The sequence below is a fragment of the Engraulis encrasicolus genome, chromosome 15 (assembly GCF_034702125.1).
Source record: "Engraulis encrasicolus isolate BLACKSEA-1 chromosome 15, IST_EnEncr_1.0, whole genome shotgun sequence".
Taxonomy (NCBI): Eukaryota; Metazoa; Chordata; class Actinopteri; order Clupeiformes; family Engraulidae; genus Engraulis; species Engraulis encrasicolus.
In genome coordinates, this window is record NC_085871.1 from 24,274,787 (window position 1) to 24,295,231 (window position 20,445).

Genomic DNA, 20,445 nt, shown 5'->3' on the forward strand with positions numbered 1-20,445 from the left:
AATGTGACTGCGTGTGTGGCTGCGAGGCAAAGGCTGTCAGATGCCACAGTTCCACACGTGCGCACAACAGCACGCGTGGATCGGCCACTTTACGCACACAGAGAGAGGGTGGATAAACAGTTGCGCAAAGGAATAGGCACCTGCGCTTAATGTATCTTACTGAGGGAATCGAAATCTTGTCACAGACACTGAAAACGCAGCCGCGATTATGCCTTCGGGCTTACCATTCACCGTCCATTGCTCTTCAGTCATTGATGGCGATAATGATGTGTAGACCGACATTTGGTTACTACATTTAATGGGGTGGATTTTGGGGATATGATTGTGTTGACAGGTCTTTTCCAACGTTGAATGACTTTGAATGTGCCATGTTTACAGACATTGATGGCCCCTTCCATAGGACTCATCCATCCTTCCATCCCTTCATCCCGTCTTTATGTAGGCTACAACGGCAATAATGGCAGTTCCACCTTAGCTTACGTTGCGCGTAAAGATGTGCAGACTGGAAAATGACATAAACATCCTGATATGTTTTATTAATTCTCGAGCGTAATATTAGTTATCATTTCAAGCAGCATTTACTGTCCAATATGTGTGGCCATGACCTGCTTAAAGTGTTGCGTTGCCTATGAGCGTGAGAATGACTTCGCTTGCCGTTCTGAAAAAAAAAAGATGTGATGGGTGGTTATTATAGGCTAGGCTACTTTATTCACCGTGGATTGAACTCACGCCACCAATAAGGAAACGGCAAACGTGTATGATATTCCGACATTTTAACCACTCACCCACCAACTGTTCCAAATTAGTGGTAGTGTTGTAACTTTTTATTAACCCACATTGCTAATTAAGATTATTAGCTGGGCCAATAAAATAGTCCATAACCCAATTTAATTAATAAGACTTAATCTGGGCTATTACCAGTTGCACAGAATATCCACCCGCCATCTGACTCGTGTATGTTTTACCATTTACCAATTAATACCAAGTACTTATATTATTGTTATTACCATTACATACTTAGTTATTATTTAGTTCATTGGGCTCAATCAGCCATAAGCATACATTACCCATCTTTGTGCAGGAGAACAGAGAAGAGAAACCAGGACGCCAGGAAATGTCAGGAGAGATGAATGCCATTGCCATTAAGATAGTTTATTGATACATTGCAAGTGAGAAGAGCAATTCAGTTAACCCTTAGAATACCATAATGTAGCATAACCTAGTGCCTCTAGCATCAGGGCTTTAGCGCCCATCCGCCAAGCGCATCCCCAGTTGTCCCCAGCTCTTCTCTAAGTGAGAATGGCTTGTTCTGAGCCAGGGACAACGCCCTACTCAGAACCTAACCTAGCCTGTCCCAACCGTTCTCTCGAGCTGCATCTGAGAACAGTAGCCTATTTAAACCCCACATGTGTATTACATCATGTAACAAACATGGTCAAAGCATCAGTGCAGCAAGAAGATACAAGAATACATTCTTAAACATGGTCAGCTCAGTCAAATAGTCAAGTAAGTCAAATAAGGAAATGGTCACTCCTGAGTGTTGTATTGCCTAGACCTAGTGTCTCTGAATGTTGGGCCTACCGAACTCACTAACTTCAGCCCAAGTGGCTGTGTGATAAACGACACCTCTGTAGCTACATTTACGACAGGGCAGCTGTCTTTAGTGGACTCAGCGTTAGGCCCAAGACTTACACAGAAACCCAAACACAGTCACAGAACCACAGTTAAGAGTAAAATGAAGCTAGTTTACACATACAATATATTATCTGTTAATTTCCAATAAATAATTGTAAATATTAATGAAGAAATGTTGGCAAAACTTGTACAGTAGGTTATACAATATTAATGCAAACATTAGGCCTACACAAAACCTAAGTTAAAAAAAATAATGCATGATGGATTGTAATGTCGCATTTCATAACTGCAGTTGAAGGGGTGAATTCGGGGACATGATTGTGTTGACAAAGATTTGTGGACTTTTGATAGAGATGTAATTACTGCATTTGACAGGCACTGTGGTAGCGTCACTGCTTTGCGATAAATGCACCCGAGCTGAGGCGAGACACTCCGAGCATTTCCGACAACTTCATCGTGCGTCTGAACTTACTTGGTTGGAATTTCATGGGACTTACTTCATACCTACATCGGACGAAGTTGGTATGAGGGTTTTGAGAAATCATAGTTGTTGGTTAGTTGTTGTGGCGGACTTCGTTCGGACTTACTTGGTCCGAAGGCTAATTTTGGTCGGATTCGAGAAACCCACCGCTGGCTTGGACCAGACCCTAATACCCGACAGATTACAGGCTACACCTCAACCATCAGCTTCATTTAAGTAAGAACACAGAAACCTACCCAATTTAATACCGCAAACAGTTAGACAAAGTACACAGAGCACACAAACCCAAACCCTCAGCACTGCAAATCACTTGGGCACCACATGGGCAACGGTATGTACAGTATGTGGCATGAGTAAGAAAAAAATCAGAAATATAAAAATACATTTTACATACGAAATACGAAAGTCCCACACTTACAGTATGCCTTCTTCAGGACAGTTGTTTCAAACAAATAATAATACTGCATACATATTTAAATTGGCTATGTGCGTGATTCAATGTTTCCCTTGACACTACTTTTGTTCCCATGTAATTTAGAGTTTGTTGTCTCACTGGACATTCCCCCTACACCTGGATAGCGTTCTACAACATCTGGTGAAACTGAAGGTTTAGGTGCTGTTGGAGGTTTATAGGTAGGAGGTTTAGGAGCTATTTCAGGTTTAGGAGGTTTAGATTTCGGCTCTGCATTTTGGCATGTGGTATCTGCTAAGACTGATGTTTAGTGTCTCCCTTTACACCATGTTCCTCACTTTAACATTATTTTTAATCTCAGTGCTTTCATGTGTGTCATTAGCAGTGTTACCAGAACAATTAAGATGAGAACTGTCTTCTGAAAGACCAGTTACAGGTATGTAATTTGAACCCTGGATAAAAGTTGAACTGTCAGCTACTTCCCTTTCCTGATATTGCTCTTCTCCTGCAGTGGCTGAGGGTATGTTGACACCAGGGTACTCTTCTGGCGCTCTGGGTAAAGGGCCGTACACACACGTCGCTGCTATTTACTCGCTACTTGCTCACTCGCCTACTTGCCACTCGCTCTGGGTGATTTTGTTTACTGGTTGTCATGGTTCCCGCTGTCCGCGCCAATAACGTCCGTACGAAACAAAATGTTGGCCTACGCTGTTTAACGTTGATCGTGTGCTGTGCACACCCATGCATATGAGCCTTTGATGGTGTACACTGTATTGGATGTATTTTCCTCAACACTTCAAAGTGTGATGGCGTGCAGAAGTTGGGTGGTCAGAACACCACAGGGGCAACGTCACCTGTCAATAATCTGTATCCTGCATTCCAATTGGTTACTCGCTTAACTCGCGTCGCTTGAAGATAAAATAAGTTTATCTCGGAACCCGCCCACATCGCATCGCTTGTACTCTCCTCGCCTACTCGCCAGCGAGACTCGCTGGAACACGTAGACATTCTATTGACTTCATCCGCTGAGCGAGTAACTAGCAGCGACGTGTGTGTACGGCCCTTAAGTCTTCCTCAGGTAGTGCTGCAGAGCATTTGTTTTCCTGAAGTTGTTCTTCTTCTTCCACAGTCTCCATTGTGTCGTTCTGTTCATCATTTCTGCTGACCTCTGCAGTGGTTGAGGGGTTATTGACATCATGACAATCTATTGACCAAATTACATCTCTGTGTTAATATGTATTAGCTGTTGAGGAAAGATCTACATAATCACATCACATTGATGATTGCAGATTACCTCCACTGTAAACTATTAATAAATACATTTTAAGGCAAACGAGATAATGAGACTGATAACTACGTGCAAAGACAGCAGCAAAAATGAACAGAGGTTCCCCATTTCCATTCTCACAGTTAGCTTTAAAACAACATGGGTACAGATGATCTCTCTATCCCTCTCCTTTCGCTGATAATCCACCCTTAACCATTAGGGATGTTTCTGTGAATAAAAGTCTTTTGACCTTGATAACTTGTAACTTTGGTTACTTAACTCCTAGAAGGCAGAGTGGGTTCAGAAAGGGGAGTGGCTGGCCAATAGTCGAACTAAGGTGTAGTACATGCCAGCATAGCGTAGCTCTACAAAGAGTCACAGTCACCATTTCCCAATGCCAAATGTCCTTGGTCCTAGCCTTGCTAGTGCGTGAAACACCTGGTGATTGGATCATCCGCGGAGTTCACCAAAGAGTATCCAATAACTGGGCGCTTCATGCACTACCAAGACTAGAACACTTGACATTGGGAAATCGTCATGGGCGTTTTTAGACAGGGGCCAGGGTGGGCCTGGGCCCCTGTAGGATTGGTCCTGGCCCCCCCTAGGGCCCCTGCGCCAGTCAGTGATATAGAAATAATAATAATGTCTAACAGGTTTGCAACGTGCATTGACGGATTCCAAGTGCAACACACACAGGAAGGGGCTAGGAGGGTCAGTTGTCCCAGGCACAGGCACAGAGGGGGTACAGAATTGGGTCCTAGTGACATTACACATATTGGGTAGGGGGGCCTTCGTCAATACTTTGCCCCCAGGCTCGGGTGAGGTGCTGCCACTGCCCCTGCACGCACTCAACCCTATTCGCACGCTGCGACCTGCAGACTTGTGAGCTAGAACTTCTTCATTTTTGGAGCTATCATCGCTGGACCTAAATGGAGTTGGATAACGTGCTGAAGTGAGGAAACAATGAATTTCCTTAAGTTTCTGTAGGTGAGCAATAAGCCGGTTTTAAACGGAATGGTGGCATGCATCCGGTTTGGGCACTTAGGCTACTGTAGGCCTATGTGGCTGAGTTAAAGCGATGGTTCGGAGTAGAATCACCCTAATGCCATTTGAACCGTGACACCCATCCACCTTTACACCCGAAGTGTTTTCTGCCGCAGTCTTACATCAACAGAGTTGCCGTGTTATTCGATGTTTATTCCGGATAGCTTGACTCAAGCGCATATGGATCCTGGGCACCGTCTCCAAACTTTCCCCACAAAAATAACATGTCATGACACCAAACTTCTACAGTATAACAAATGTGGTTTGTACTCACAAAAAGATGAATTTGAAACTTTGTACATAGTCCAGGAGTTTATTAGTAACAACACACGAGACGATTAGCTTTTCTGCTGCTAAACATCCGTCGACGTCACTTCCTCCAGCTGGGACTGTCCACTTATTGTAAGGTTTGTGTTTTAGTCCACAGCCAGGATATATGCACGAGTGTGGCATCGTCTTCTATTTATTAAACGTGGTAAAATTTAAATCCGAAGTGGTTAATTTCTAGTTGTAGCGCAAGCTGTCTTTTTGAGTTTTCCGCCTTCCGGACTCACGTGTATTTGTTTCCATCAACAAAGTCCCAGCTGGAGGAAGTGACGTTGACGGATGTTTAGCAGCAGCTCGTGTGTTGTTACTAATAAACTCCTGGACTATGTACAAAGTTTCAAATTCATCTTTTTGTGAGTACAAACCACATTTGTTATACTGTAGAAGTTTGGTGTCATGACATGTTATTTTTGTGGGGAAAGTTTGGAGACGGTGCCCAGTATCCATATGCGCTTGAGTCAAGCTATCCGGAATAAACATCGAACAACACGGCAACTCTGTTGATGTAAGCCTGCGGCAGAAAACACTTCGGGTGTAAAGGTGGATGGGTGTCACGGTTCAAATGGCATTAGGGTGATTCTACTCCGAACCATCGCTTTAAGGCAATTCTATGTGGTGCTATTTTATTAATTATTAACAGTTCTCAGATTCATAATGGTATTTAATTACCATCCCAACTGTGTGTGCTGCAGCACTGCAATTAAGGCTGCTTATGAGTTTTGTCATAGGCTAAAGTAGCCTAGCTTACAAATGCAATGGACAGACAAGATACATTAGGCCTAGCTACATTGCTGTTTGAAATGATTTGGGAGCAAAATAGGAGCGAAATGCATCGCCATATGACACAAACTACCAGACAAAATACCTTCTACGTTGGATTTGACCTTTAATTGAAAGGAAATATTCACACAATGTCAGTAAATCCGTTTGTTTTCCGTGTCTTCAGCCTGTTTCGTTTCTGTTCCCACTGCTCTGTCGCTAGTCTAGCACAAGCAACACGACGCTGGACCTAGGAACCAGTGTTGCCAGATGTAGAATGTGAAATAAGCAAGTAGTGTTGCCAGGTGTAAGAGAAATAAGCTGTTTTGGGCTGTCTTAGAAAAAAAAGCCCAAAACAGCTGCCAGAGAAATTAGCAGCTGCTTATAATTATTTAACCCTTCTTCCTTGAAAGATCTGCTACTGGGACTGACTGCCCTGTGGTGGAGATTTTAGGCTGTTTTATACAATGCTGCATTTTCTCTTATTTGAGACTTAGTTGGATAGGGAAATATAAACTGTAAATTATAAAAATATTATTGAAATGAAAAAGCGATAAAATAGAAATGGAGATTAATTTGAATTCATGATTTTATCTCATTTTTAAATTTAATTTCCAGTCTTTTTGTTAGAAAGGTTTTGAGGAACATCGCCACTTATATATATTAAAAAATATCAATTGTCATCAAGAAAACTGTGATACACATTTTTTTTTTCAAAACCGCCCATTCCTAGTTTGTATGTTCTTGCCATTATATTTCTTCCATAATAATAATAATTGGTATAGCACATTTCAAATAAGGCATGCAGCTCATTGTGATTTAGCTAGATTAAATATGAAATTGGTAAGTTGGTTAACCCATTGATGCCAAATACTGTGTAGGTTACCATTGACCGTGGTGCCAGGAGCTGCATGATGTAGCTTTAGGCTCATGAAATTCAACGTTTTTGTAAATGAAGAAAGTTTGTATGTTAGAGCTGAATGAATGGGTGATAATGCAAAATGAAGCAGGTTTTAATTCAATTAATTACATGCTTAGTATGTGCTTCAGATGCTGAAGCATGTGTTTTTGCAGGTATTTTAGGCAACACTTGGTTTAGAAAAAGGCTGATATTTTGGCAAAAGTAAGGTTGTAAGAGCCAGTTTTGCCTTTGTTGTCTTTCTGTTTCATGTCATGCTGTAATTGTCCACTGGGTGGCGCTTGCATTGTAATTGGGGTCACAGCAATATAAGGGGGAACCTTTGTTCAGGTGACAGGTGTTGCCTGACGGAGGTGAACGCATACAGTTTTGACCGCTTCGTCTCGGCGTATGTATGAGAACTTTCGGTCGTGCTTAACTTTCGCTTCATGGATTATTGTGGACTTTGCTGACTGGGAATGTACTGCTACTGGATGCACTTTAACTGTGGTGAGACGCAATAAATTACGAAAAGTAAGAAGACGTCAAGATTGTTTATTCATGCATACTCATGTCCACCTGCTGAGCAAGCGCGTCTGATTGGTGTTAAGTCAAGCAACACTTCAGGAGCTTCAAGCGGTAGGCTTAGCTTCTATAAAGGTCGAAGAATATAAGGTACATGGGCCCCCCTCAAAACATGTGGGCCCCTGTCAGGCCCCTGTGGTAATTTTGGGCTAAAAACGCCCATGGAAATCGTCACTAGCTGGCAAGCATAGTTCAATTTCTCAAACTCCTTTTCAGTTTGATTGCAGCTCGACTAAGGTGTATATATGACTTTTAAAACTCTAAAAAGACTTTTTAGTTGGACTTAGCAAATCATTAGAATTTTCTAAGTGCATGCACTCTAGAAATAGTGCAGGGCACAAGGTTCCTAATTTTCTGACAGGCAGACAGGTTTGTGTGTGTGCATGACGTGTGTGTGTGAAAGAGAGAGAGAGAGAGAGAGAGAGAGAGTGACAGACAGAGACAGATGAGGACTCACCTCTTGTGCCAAAGCAGTCCCTGGCATGGAAGGAAACACTGCCGTGACTGACTGGGTTGGAGACGTTACAGGTGAAGACTGAGTCCTGGTTCTCATGACTGATCTGTGGTCCCGTCTGTCCGCTCATCCCTGCAGTCGGTAGTCCAGACTTGCCCTCAGGCTCTGATTGATCATCTTGATGGGTGATGAACAATGATGATGAATCCATTTTTCCTGGCATATCATGTAAATCCACCAAAATGTTAGAGGAGGAAATAGCTCAGACATTTGTCTGAAAGTAGTGTGTTTTGCATATAGTTTGAAGCCTAAATAAAACTTACCGTCAATCTCTGTTGAGTCGTTCTGTTCACCATTTGTACTGATCTCTAAAGAGGCTGAGGATTTGTTGACACCATGGTTATCTACTGATAGACTGGGTGAGTCTGGAATTAAATCTGTATGTTGCTGTCTCTGAAGTGTTAAGGAATGCTCTGCGTTCTCTGAAGGTGTTTGTGGAGCAACTGATTCTTCAGGATTGTGCTGCTCATCACCTCGATCCTGACTTGTCCATTCTATCTTCTGCCCTTCACTCTGCCCAGTCACATACATATTTACCAATTTATTTTCATGTCCCGGACTTGGACCTAAGACTAACGATGCATTTACGTCTCCATGTGCACGAGGAAGAGGGATTGGAAATTCAGTAGGTAGTGCTTGTAGAAGTGGTCGTTTATCATCAAGCTTCTCTTCTGAAGGCACAGTCTCAATTCCAGTGCCTCCTTTTACTGTAAATTAGACAGATTAGTTTGAGTTATTGTCAATTTCTTCTTTACATGTCCTAAACATAGAAATTACAATGTACTGCTCCATCTATAGATAAGACAAACAATGGACAACATTGAACTGAATAGCAAAACAATTAACAAAACATTCTAACTGCGTAAGTATGAATTATGTAATAGATCAAATATATAAATAACTATAAACCCTAGCAAGCAGCAGTAAGGCAAGGCAGGACCATTTTATTTGTATAGCGCATTTCATACATAAATGCAATGTAGTGTGCTTTACAGAAAAGTATAGACCCTAGCAAGCAACAGTAAGGCAATGTAAGGCCAGGCAAGGCAATTTTATTTGTTTAGCGCATTTCATACATAAATGCAATTCAGTGCGCTTCACAGAAAAGTATGATCAAATCAAATACAATGAAATAAAATGAAAAATAAAAACACAAGGCATGGCAGGTGAAAATAGAATAAAAAGGAGTAAAGGTAAAAGCAACTAGATTGCATTTCCTCACAAAAATGCTGCAATATGCTTGACCGTCATGCAATCGTTGCCCTCCATGCATGCGTTGCCCTTCATGCATGTGTTGCCCTTCATTCATACTCAACTCACAATTAACCATGTATATGAGGTAAGTTCCTGTTTGGCCCACAGTATTGGCCAAAATACATTTTCACTAACTGTAGCGCCTCCCAATGACCAATTTGCACCATATTCAGTATGCTTCCTCTGGGGGTAGTGCAGATCATGTGTAATATTTTTTTGTTTGAGTCGTCAAGTACTGATTCTTGAGAAAGTGGCTAAAACAGGTTGTAATCTTGAAAGAAAAAAACGAAGTGTATTACAAAATAATATGGTATATCTTCGTAGACAAAGGTCTTGGCTTTTCAGAAATGCACAAGGCCAATCTCCCCATTTTGGTTTTTTTTTTCAGAAATCAGGTTTTTCTCCCATCATACCTTTTTTTGTCAACACCGTCAGACACAATTAAAAGCAATAAAAAGTGTATTGATTTGGTTGCATATGTATCTGGAGTTTTTTTGATGATTGTGTGTGTTTTCTGGTTCACACATACGCCTTTAAATGTTGAAAATTCACTTTCATTCTATTTTAATACTGCTTCATGTGTTCTAATTTAAAAATATGCGCTGTCAGACAATGCTTACTTAATGCCTAAATAGATCAATTTTTTTTGTGTAATTTCACAAATATTCGTGTAGGATTAAATTTGCTATTACTTTGATAATTCAACAACTCCAAAGAAACATTTTGTAAGCACATTAATTTAAAATGTCCAAAACTCCTTCTTACGGTGGTGACTTAAGAACTGACGGTGGTGACAGTAATCTGAAGGTGGTGAAAGTGACCTAATTATTACCTACATTTAGCAAAATAAATACCCCTCTCAAGCAGTGTTAATTTTGTCGACTAGACTAAGACTGAATATATTAGTCGACTAACCCTTTGAGAGCTTAATCGACTAAATTCTGACTAACAAAAATGATCTGTGAAATACTAAAACGAGACTAAAATGTTGAGGACTTTTAGTCGACTAAATAATGACTAAACAAAAATGATTTGTGAAAGACTAAAAGCGACTAAGACTAAGAACTAACTTTTAGTCGACTAAATTCTGACAAACAAAAATGATTTGTGAAAGACTAAAAACGATTAAGACGTAGACTTTTTTGGGGGCTCAGACATAAATTGGTACAACCACAACTAATGCCTATAAATTAATTGTTAATTGGTAATCAACCTTTAAAGGGACACTATGGGATTAAATCCATCCACCGACACTTATTTGAGTCATTAAATGAATGCTCTGGACCGCTTTCGCAGCCCCACTGTCAGAAAACCCTGAATGTAACTTAGCAGACTGACCCTAAGGAATATTGGGGGAGAAGTTTCTCAAACAAAAAAAAAATCCCCTTATGAATACATAGCACCAGCGACATATTCACATTTCTATGCACTATTGACTGCTGGCACAGTGGGATTAAAATCATTCTCACCGAAAGTTTAGCTAGGTTAGATTTAGAGACAGACATGACATTGGCGCATAATTCTACATAGTGTCTTTTTAAGACACAGTGTTATAAATTTGCTATTACCAGAATGGCAATAACCAAGTCCTAGTGTATTACTAAAGGCCTTGTGTTTTATTGTATTGTGACTTAAAATAAAGACTAAAATGTTTAGACTAAAACTAGACAAAAATGTTGAGGACTTTTAGTCGACTAAATAATGACTAAACAAAAATTATTTGTGAAAGACTAAAACTAGACAAAAATGTTGAGGACTTTTAGTCAACTAAATAATAACTAAACAAAAATGATTTTTGAAAGACTAAAAGCGACTAAGACTAAGAATGGACTTTGACACAAGACTAAGACTAAGACTAAATAGAAAAATGGATGACAAAATTAACACTGCTCTCAAGTCAATGGCATCTAGTATAAACACTTTATTTTTGTGTGTGCACAGTATGTTTGTGCATGTGTTTTTTCTTCATTTATTAGATACTCTAGGAAGTAGGCCTAGATTATTGAAAATGTGGCATAAACAGGTTTTAAGCTGTTCAAATCCAAAATATAGAGGTGTATTATCATAGATGAAGGTCTTGGCAGTGAATGTATTGGCCAAGTGAATGTATTGGCCAAGTGCAGTGAATGTATTGGCCAAGCTCCCCATGTTTTACATTTTTCATAAAATGGGCTCTTTCTTGGTTTTGTCACCAGCGTCAGACAGAATTAGAAGTAAAAAAATATGTTTACTGTATTTAAGCGAATTACTTTTAAAATTCAACATAATTGTAGATACTTATTGGAAGCATATTCTTAAAACTTGTGAAAAACATGTAAAACACATGCATTTTTGTGAACTACTTCAGATGTCACCACCGTCAGGTTTTGTGAAAAAAACCCTCCAAATGCACCTCAGTGGAGGCTGGAGTATAAGTTTGGGCAACAATTATTACTAACATGTCTGGTAATGTTTCATTAACTCATTGGCTCCCTTAGCCGTCGAATGACGTCATTTCGAATAGTGACGCCCCCTGCCTTCGACGTCGTTCGCCGATAATTGCGTTTTTTTACAGCCACGCCTTGAGGACGGTCTGACCTATGATGTGCAATGTAGTGTGCTTTACAGAAAAGTATAGACCCTAGCAAGCAACAGTAAGGCAATGTAAGGCCAGGCAAGGCAATTTTATTTGTTTAGCGCATTTCATACATAAATGCAATTCAGTGCGCTTCACAGAAAAGTATGATCAAATCAAATACAATGAAATAAAATGAAAAATAAAAACACAAGGCATGGCAGGTGAAAATAGAATAAAAAGGAGTAAAGGTAAAAGCAACTAGATTGCATTTCCTCACAAAAATGCTGCAATATGCTTGACCGTCATGCAATCGTTGCCCTCCATGCATGCGTTGCCCTTCATGCATGTGTTGCCCTTCATTCATACTCAACTCACAATTAACCATGTATATGAGGTAAGTTCCTGTTTGGCCCACAGTATTGGCCAAAATACATTTTCACTAACTGTAGCGCCTCCCAATGACCAATTTGCACCATATTCAGTATGCTTCCTCTGGGGGTAGTGCAGATCATGTGTAATATTTTTTTGTTTGAGTCGTCAAGCACTGATTCTTGAGAAAGTGGCTAAAACAGGTTGTAATCTTGAAAGAAAAAAACGAAGTGTATTACAAAATAATATGGTATATCTTCGTAGACAAAGGTCTTGGCTTTTCAGAAATGCACAAGGCCAATCTCCCCATTTTGGTTTTTTTTTTCAGAAATCAGGTTTTTCTCCCATCATACCTTTTTTTGTCAACACCGTCAGACACAATTAAAAGCAATAAAAAGTGTATTGATTTGGTTGCATATGTATCTGGAGTTTTTTTGATGATTGTGTGTGTTTTCTGGTTCACACATACGCCTTTAAATGTTGAAAATTCACTTTCATTCTATTTTAATACTGCTTCATGTGTTCTAATTTAAAAATATGCGCTGTCAGACAATGCTTACTTAATGCCTAAATAGATCAATTTTTTTTGTGTAATTTCACAAATATTCGTGTAGGATTAAATTTGCTATTACTTTGATAATTCAACAACTCCAAAGAAACATTTTGTAAGCACATTAATTTAAAATGTCCAAAACTCCTTCTTACGGTGGTGACTTAAGAACTGACGGTGGTGACAGTAATCTGAAGGTGGTGAAAGTGACCTAATTATTACCTACATTTAGCAAAATAAATAGCCCTCTCAAGTCAATGACATCTAGCATAAACACTTTATTTTTGTGTGTGCACAGTATGTTTGTGCATGTGTTTTTTCTTCATTTGTTAGATACTCTAGGAAGTAGGCCTAGATAATTGAAAATGTGGCATAAACAGGTTTTAAGCTGTTCAAATCCAAAATATAGAGGTGTATTATCATAGATGAAGGTCTTGGCTGTGCAGTGAATGTATTGGCCAAGTGAATGTATTGGCCAAGTGCAGTGAATGTATTGGCCAAGCTCCCCATGTTTTACATTTTTCATAAAATGGGCTCTTTCTTGGTTTTGTCACCAGCGTCAGACAGAATTAGAAGTAAAAAAATATGTTTACTGTATTTAAGCGAATTACTTTTAAAATTCAACATAATTGTAGATACTTATTGGAAGCATATTCTTAAAACTTGTGAAAAACATGTAAAACACATGCATTTTTGTGAACTACTTCAGATGTCACCACCGTCAGGTTTTGTGAAAAAAACCCTCCAAATGCACCTCAGTGGAGGCTGGAGTATAAGTTTGGGCAACAATTATTACTAACATGTCTGGTAATGTTTCATTAACTCATTGGCTCCCTTAGCCGTCGAATGACGTCATTTCGAATAGTGACGCCCCCTGCCTTCGACGTCGTTCGCCGATAATTGCGTTTTTTTACAGCCACGCCTTGAGGACGGTCTGACCTATGTTGTGTATTAATTTCACGCCTCTAGTCATGTTCTAACTGTTCCTGTAGGTGGCAGAAGTGTCCTTAGGAACAGTCAGGGCAGGGCATTAGCTCACATCAAGAGGAAATGTCAAGACAAAAACATCCCTTTTTACTATTATAATCTCAAAAGTAGCATAGCAAAATCATTTTTGAAAGTAAAGCACCTGTGACAGTAGTCTACTTTCTTGCCCTCTGATTTGTAGCCCATACGACTTTGTTGCTGTCGACCAACGTTGACGGAAGCACGTGAGCGAGAACTTGTCACGATGTGGGTGTTATTAAATACAGCGCATTTAAAGTCGGCCACAAATATGAACGAGACGATGAGCTCGCACCGGTTTGCTCTACTAACACACCACGTGTGAGGAGTGGGGGGACGGGCAGTGAGGAGGAGCTGAAGTGGGGACCTGCGCAAACTTGTGTAGAGGTGTGAGACAAGACCCATATACACACGTGAGTGAGTTGTTGACCAACCAGTTCATGGGCGCGTGACCTCGGAGGCAGTCCGCCGACGAGCGTTGAAGGGGATAAGCAACTGCAGAGGTTGCAAGATCTGACTGCAGCCGCATTCATCCTGCGATAGTTTTACACCATGTGACATGGCACCTTGTCAACGCAACGTCGACAAAATTTCGAAGCTTGACAGGAAATCTAACCGTCATGCAGCATTTTCCATCCAGGGTGCATTGCTGTCTAAATGCGCATACATGCGTTGACACATCTCGAATGCACCTTTTAACACAGGTATTCTAATGATTTTAGTGTCAGAGTCTGACAAAAAAAAGTTCCTCTCATGACCAAAATACACCCCCCCTGTTGCCATCTAGCTAGTAGGCATTGTAACTAGCTTGCCCAAAATACACCATGTTCAACCAGAGATGATCTGTGTGGCAACTGTTTCATTTTGGATAATGTGATCAGCCTACACAACATCAGGATGATGCGTACAAAAGATCATCTAACAGGAAAATGCACGGGACTAGTGGTCACCTCAGTTGGGAATGTTTGGCTATTGTTTGCTACGCTAGCTAGCTAGCACGAAATCGCTAACAACTTACAACTAAGCCTAAATAAAGGAGCCTTGGTAAGTCAACTATTTTTACTCATTCTACAGTTGCAGTTATGGATCTGTATAGTATGATCAGCTTACTGTATCATCAAAAAGACAGGGGGGTTGCAGATTCTTGGAACAGAGTAGGCTAGCCTTTGTGTCTGGTCAGATACATTCAGCTCACATGAGAAAGCATTGCACTTAGCCTCAGACCAGCTAGCCTTCCCCACTCCAATCGGCTTGTGAAATGTTGGATATGTGATCAGTACTTTATCAAAAGAAAATTCATTGAACAATATATGACAAGATCACTATAGCAGAAACATGATGACAGTAATCATCAATCTGCAAATTGTCCGCTCTGCCAAAGAAGCAGCAGTAACTAAGTTGTGCCGCCTGCCTGCCTGCCTCCCAGTTCACACGGTACAGGAGGAAACAAATCAGCTGTGATTTGTTCCCCAACGAGAGGACTACAGGCTAAACAGAGGGACTATGAGACAGTATTTCTGTGAGTTTAGTATTTCACATGAGTTACATCATGCACCTGCTGTCATGATCCATTGTGCGCGCCAGCAACAAACCAAAACACTCTTGTTTTCAAGCCCAACCCGCTATATTTCAGTACATTATTAGGTTGAAAAGACCATACAAACGATCTTTTGTTCTGGCTACAGATGACAGGAGACTCTGTAATAGCATCTGATAGGTTTGGAGTTGTTAGGACGGTGTCATTATGAGCAAAAACACTTGCAATTATAGGTCAACTTCAAATGGCGTTTTCTCAGCTTTTTGGCTAGAAAGCAGCATTTTGGCGAATTCCACTTATTTTCAACAGATGATTGAACGGAAAGGGGTAGAGAGACACCGTTTTTTTCTGATGACAGATGAGCGTCTAATCTGTGTTTTGATAGGTATGGTGTTGACATAGACACAGAACTCAATTTTCTGTGAGCCTCCAAAAAACACCCAAAATGCTGAAAAATCTCTGGCACTCTGGGTTACTCTTTTATGAAAATGGCTGGCAGCCAGCACAATTTAGTAAAATATAGAACAAGATGATGAGCGGAACAAAATCTGACGGTGGTGATATCTGACGGTGTGAGACAAAAAAACACTCTTTTGCATATTATGCATTTTTTGCTCACATTAGCCACTTCGTTTTCGCTCTGTTTCTTAGGGTCTTCATGCCACTTCTGAAAAAGTATATATAATTAACATTAATACAACATAATACTATTAATTAAAACCCCCGACGGTGTTGACAGTTTATGGTTGGGACAGTACCAGTGTCCAAACAAATTAACAAATTGAGGACAAAATAGTAAACTTACAGGAGCTTCAGTGATGGTGAAGTATTCAGAGCTAAAGGTTTGAAAAGGGGTCCTAAGTAATGACAATGACCTTGTGCAGACCTGATTTTATCGTCTTTTAAAAAAAAATCTGACGGTGGTGACTAATATGCTGGACACACTTTGAGCAATCAGAAAATAGTAGTAAATATTGCTTTACACGCACTATGTGCATATCTGCAGAACCACTTCAATATGGACTTTCACATCATGGTGATATTATTCGATAATATCAGTGATTTTTACATTTTAAGTCAATTGAACTTATGATGTCTGTCCTTGGGACAGCTGTTTTTACAGGGTGTGGGCAGGTTTATAGCCATGAAAAGTAATACAATTGCACTTAAATACTTCAAACGACTGTACATTTGTGTAACAGACCCCTGGGTCTTTACCTGGATTCATTTTGATCATGAAAATGTAGTTTATTTTCAACATAATTGGCAGTTTATTGCTGAGACATGTTTTAGCCGCTTTTTCAAGAATCAGTGCAAGGTATTGCCAAGATATGAGCTACCAAAGTATATATGTCTATTATTTGACCATAATTTACCTTTTGCCCTTCAAATGTGACCTTAAAGGTCAAGTTTCCTGTTGGCAACCAATGGATTCTGAAACATTTGTCCATGCTTATAACCTCTGGCATGATTGCAAACTTTTAACAAAAAAATCCAATACATTTTTTATAGGTCTTGTCCATTGGACTATCCAGTGTAAACATTATATGGGCCAAAAACTCAGTCCAAACTCAGTCCTCTTTAAGTGGACCAAAAAGTTCTGTTTTTGTTCATATTGTGAGTGTATTACAAAAAGAACCGGCTCATCTGTCTGGTCCTGTTAGGCTTTTATGGTGTGTCAGTCTTCTTTTTGATCACACCCGGTCCTCTAGAGCCCTCCTTAAGTGATTACACCTAGTCACAAGTGTAACTTGTCAGAACTCATAAGCGAACTGTACTGATGGGTCTCAGTGAGGTTCGCTTCCGAGTGGTCTGGGTCCACTTTTGAGCATTCACTTATCCACAGCAAATGCTGAGTCACAGGTCTGAGTTCACTTAAATGGCTGAAAGGGACCAGATGTGAAAACCCTATATGTTTCCATAGTGGCTTGTATCACACACTTACAATTATGTTCTTGTGTCTGGAGACTTACCTCTTTCTTTCATCTTCTTAAACCAGCACCAAACACCAAGAGCCAAAGCAACCACGAGAGCAACAGTAGCAAGCCATCCAACAATCCAAACAACTATTGGTCCAATGCTTTTGGAATGTGGTTGATCTACGTGACAAATAAAAAATAATAATTAATTTTGGTCTTTATAACTCTGTGTGTGTGTGTGAGAGAGAGAGAGAGAGAGAGAGAGAGAGAGAGAGAGAGAGAGAGAGAGAGAGAGAGAGAGAGAGAGAGAGAGAGAGATGAGGACTCACATCTTGTGCCAAAGCAGTCCCTGGCATGGAAGGACACACTGCTGTGACTGACTGGGTTGGAGACGTTACAGGTGTAGACTGAGTCCTGGTTCTCATGACTGATCTGTGGTCCCGTCTGTCCGCTCATCCCTGCAGTCGGTAGTCCAGGCCCTGACCAGCTGTATGTCAGACTCTCACCTTCTGCTGTGCAGTGTAGCGTTGACATGCCATCGCTGCATTTACAGGTTATGTATAGGTCTACATTGGTCACAGGGTCTGCAACAAATTAAATTACTAGGGCTGGGAATCGATTAAAAATTGTAATCAAATTAATCTATAGGCTTTGAAATTAATGAATCGCTTTTTAATCATATTTAAATATTTGACTTGAGAACAGTGAAAAACATTTTTTTCACATGGATTTTGAATAATAACAATAAATAAAAGCTTAATATAAAATATTATTCATTTTTAAAAGGAGAGAACTGTTCTCAATTTCAGCAGGCTGTTCACCATCAGGCGTAATACTGCCTTCCACTGGTCTAATCCAGAACTATGTAGCTATATTATACTGCGATTAATTTTTTTAATGGCATAAATTAATTAATCGAATCGCGTGAAAGTGAAAGTGCATAAGGCTTAAAGCTTATGAAGATACATATAGTCTGATTGGTTGTTATTAATTAAGAGTTTATACATCACACATTCATTTATAAAGAGTAGTTGACAAAACCACATTGTTTTTACCTGTTACTTTCAGTTCATACAGTTCATACATTACATTTCTCCGCAGTCCAGCAATTTTAACCTCTACTTCATATAACCCATTGTCTTCTTTTGTCAGACTTTGGATAGTGACATCTCCCGTGTTTGTGTTCAGCTTTGTACGACCCTTAAATCTCGAAAACTCTAAAAAAGCTGGTTCACGAACAAGAATTGAGTGCCAGTACACTATTTGGTTGCCTTGGTGCATCCAAAGGATGTAATTTATCTCTCCTTCCACCCCTGGCTTCAAGGTCACGTCTCCATTAGTGGGGCCATGGATGGCAGGCCAATTTGAGGATACTCCTGGAAAAAATGGACCACATGCGTGCAAATCATCCTTAAAATTAAAAAAAACCTAACCTGTCAGTGAAAAATGTGTGTACGCCAACCTATAAACATGCCGAACTGTGCCTAAACCAAAACCTATTCATAAACCTAACCTGTCAGTGGGAAAATGTGTTTTATAATAGCATGCCAATGATACCACTTCCGCATGTCACTGGCGCATGCCACATGGCACATGCCACTAAATGATCTCATATTGTTCTCATATTGTACTCATACTGTTGTCTAACGCTAACGCTTTGAAGACTGTTCTTCATGATAAAATCCTACTAGACCTAGGGCCTATCCTATAAAACATGCTTTTACAGCCTTTACCAAAGTTCAGTTTTTGTCATAGCAATAAGCTGTGTCGCAAAAATATCAACAACAATGACTTCATCATTTTGTGGAACTACTCAACACTAATTCATTACATTCTATAAAAACACAAAGACACCACTAACTCATGAATGGCGTGACGTTTCCATGTGCGTTACGCCCATTTGTGGGGGAAAACAACCCATGCAAGTTAATTGGTGATGTTGGGGTTTAATAAACGAAAGATACGGACCTGTAGACTAGCGCTGTTCACGCGCAACATGCCGAAAACGTGTTGTGTTGCCGGCTGTTCAAATAATATAACCAAACAGCCGTGGCTGAAGCATGGACTGTGTTCATTTAGACAAGCAAATATAGCATGTAAGTTGATGAGACATTTGGTTTGTTTTCACCCACAAAGGGGCGTAACGCACATTGACAAGCAAAGTACCCGGATGGCCGTTCATGCCTATAGCATTTTAGTGGGTTTAAAGGGGAAAAACCAATCACGAAAGCCAACAGGCCCTCCGAGACCAACCATTAGGATCAGCAGATCTAAAAACTAAACCCAGGAAGTGCACAAACTATCACCAGCCATTACAACTTTATCCCCGCAGAGTTTCAGAATAGACACAATGATATTAACTGGGACCTTATAATGACTTTGTGTAGCCTACTGTCGTGATTATATTCAAGCCATATGCCACAATGTTGTCAGACTTGCAACCGATATGGTAGGCCTAAGTCAAGTCAAGTCAAGTCAAGTTTATTGTATATTGTTTCTTTACATGCACTGGTCATACAAATAATTGAAATTACGTTTCTTACTTTCCCATGCAGACAAAGACATAGACTTTAGGTGTGGACATAGACAATTAGACAAAGACAGTACACATACATTACACTAGAGTACCTATACAATACCTTACAGACATATAAAGTGCAGACCGGGCAACAGCAGACATACATAGAACATGAAGAGGTATTGTTGTGCATTTCCAGTTATGTCCTATTGTGACGATTCTGACATGGTGTGATAGTAGCATTGTGATATAATAATAAATATAAAGTAAGCAATTGTAATGTGCAATAGGTAAAGGTGAAGATGTAATAACCAGAAAAGTTGCAAACTGAAATAACTAAGTGATGTTTTACCAAAGGATTATTACTTACCATGAAACAATGTGAAAAGAACGAAGATTCTTTTCATCAAATTTCCCATGATCGAGCTCCGGACGGCATTCTCTCCCTCGGTGCAGGTAAGTGAAAGTACAACATTTAGTCAATGTTTAACCCTTGACATATTACACCTATATGGCTGGATTGGCATTTGCCCGGTGGACTGCTGATGATCTTGGCCTGGTCCTCCCCTCAATGTAGTGGCATCAGTCCTCATGCCGCTAGAGCTGACCCGTCGGAGTCAGATTTAATTATTCATTTTGCCTGTTGTCAAAATAGCCTGAAGTAGATGACTACAAACATTGTCACAGGCTTCAATGACTCTCTCAATGCCTGGCGGACCGGTCTTGGCTGATTTGTTTTTTGTCTCAGTCCAGCCCTGCACCTACAGTAGACACAACTCTATACCGTCTGTGTTGCCCCTCACTTCCTGTTCCT

The 20,445-nt window shown here is 40.1% G+C and overlaps 1 protein-coding gene across 1 annotated transcript; it reads right to left on the reverse strand.

Annotated features, from left to right (window-relative positions):
* Window positions 1-1,640: 1,640 nt before the first annotated feature.
* Window positions 1,641-20,229, reverse strand: LOC134464211 (uncharacterized). The gene is made up of 6 exons (XM_063217686.1): window positions 20,002-20,229; window positions 17,443-17,697; window positions 17,168-17,293; window positions 8,186-8,629; window positions 7,866-8,078; window positions 1,641-1,687 (listed from the first exon to the last, which is right to left on the reverse strand). Exons 1-6 carry the CDS (start codon window positions 20,048-20,050, stop codon window positions 1,641-1,643), a joined length of 1,134 nt encoding a protein of 377 aa, XP_063073756.1. The 5' UTR covers window positions 20,051-20,229.
* Between the last annotated feature and the right edge of the window lie 216 nt (window positions 20,230-20,445).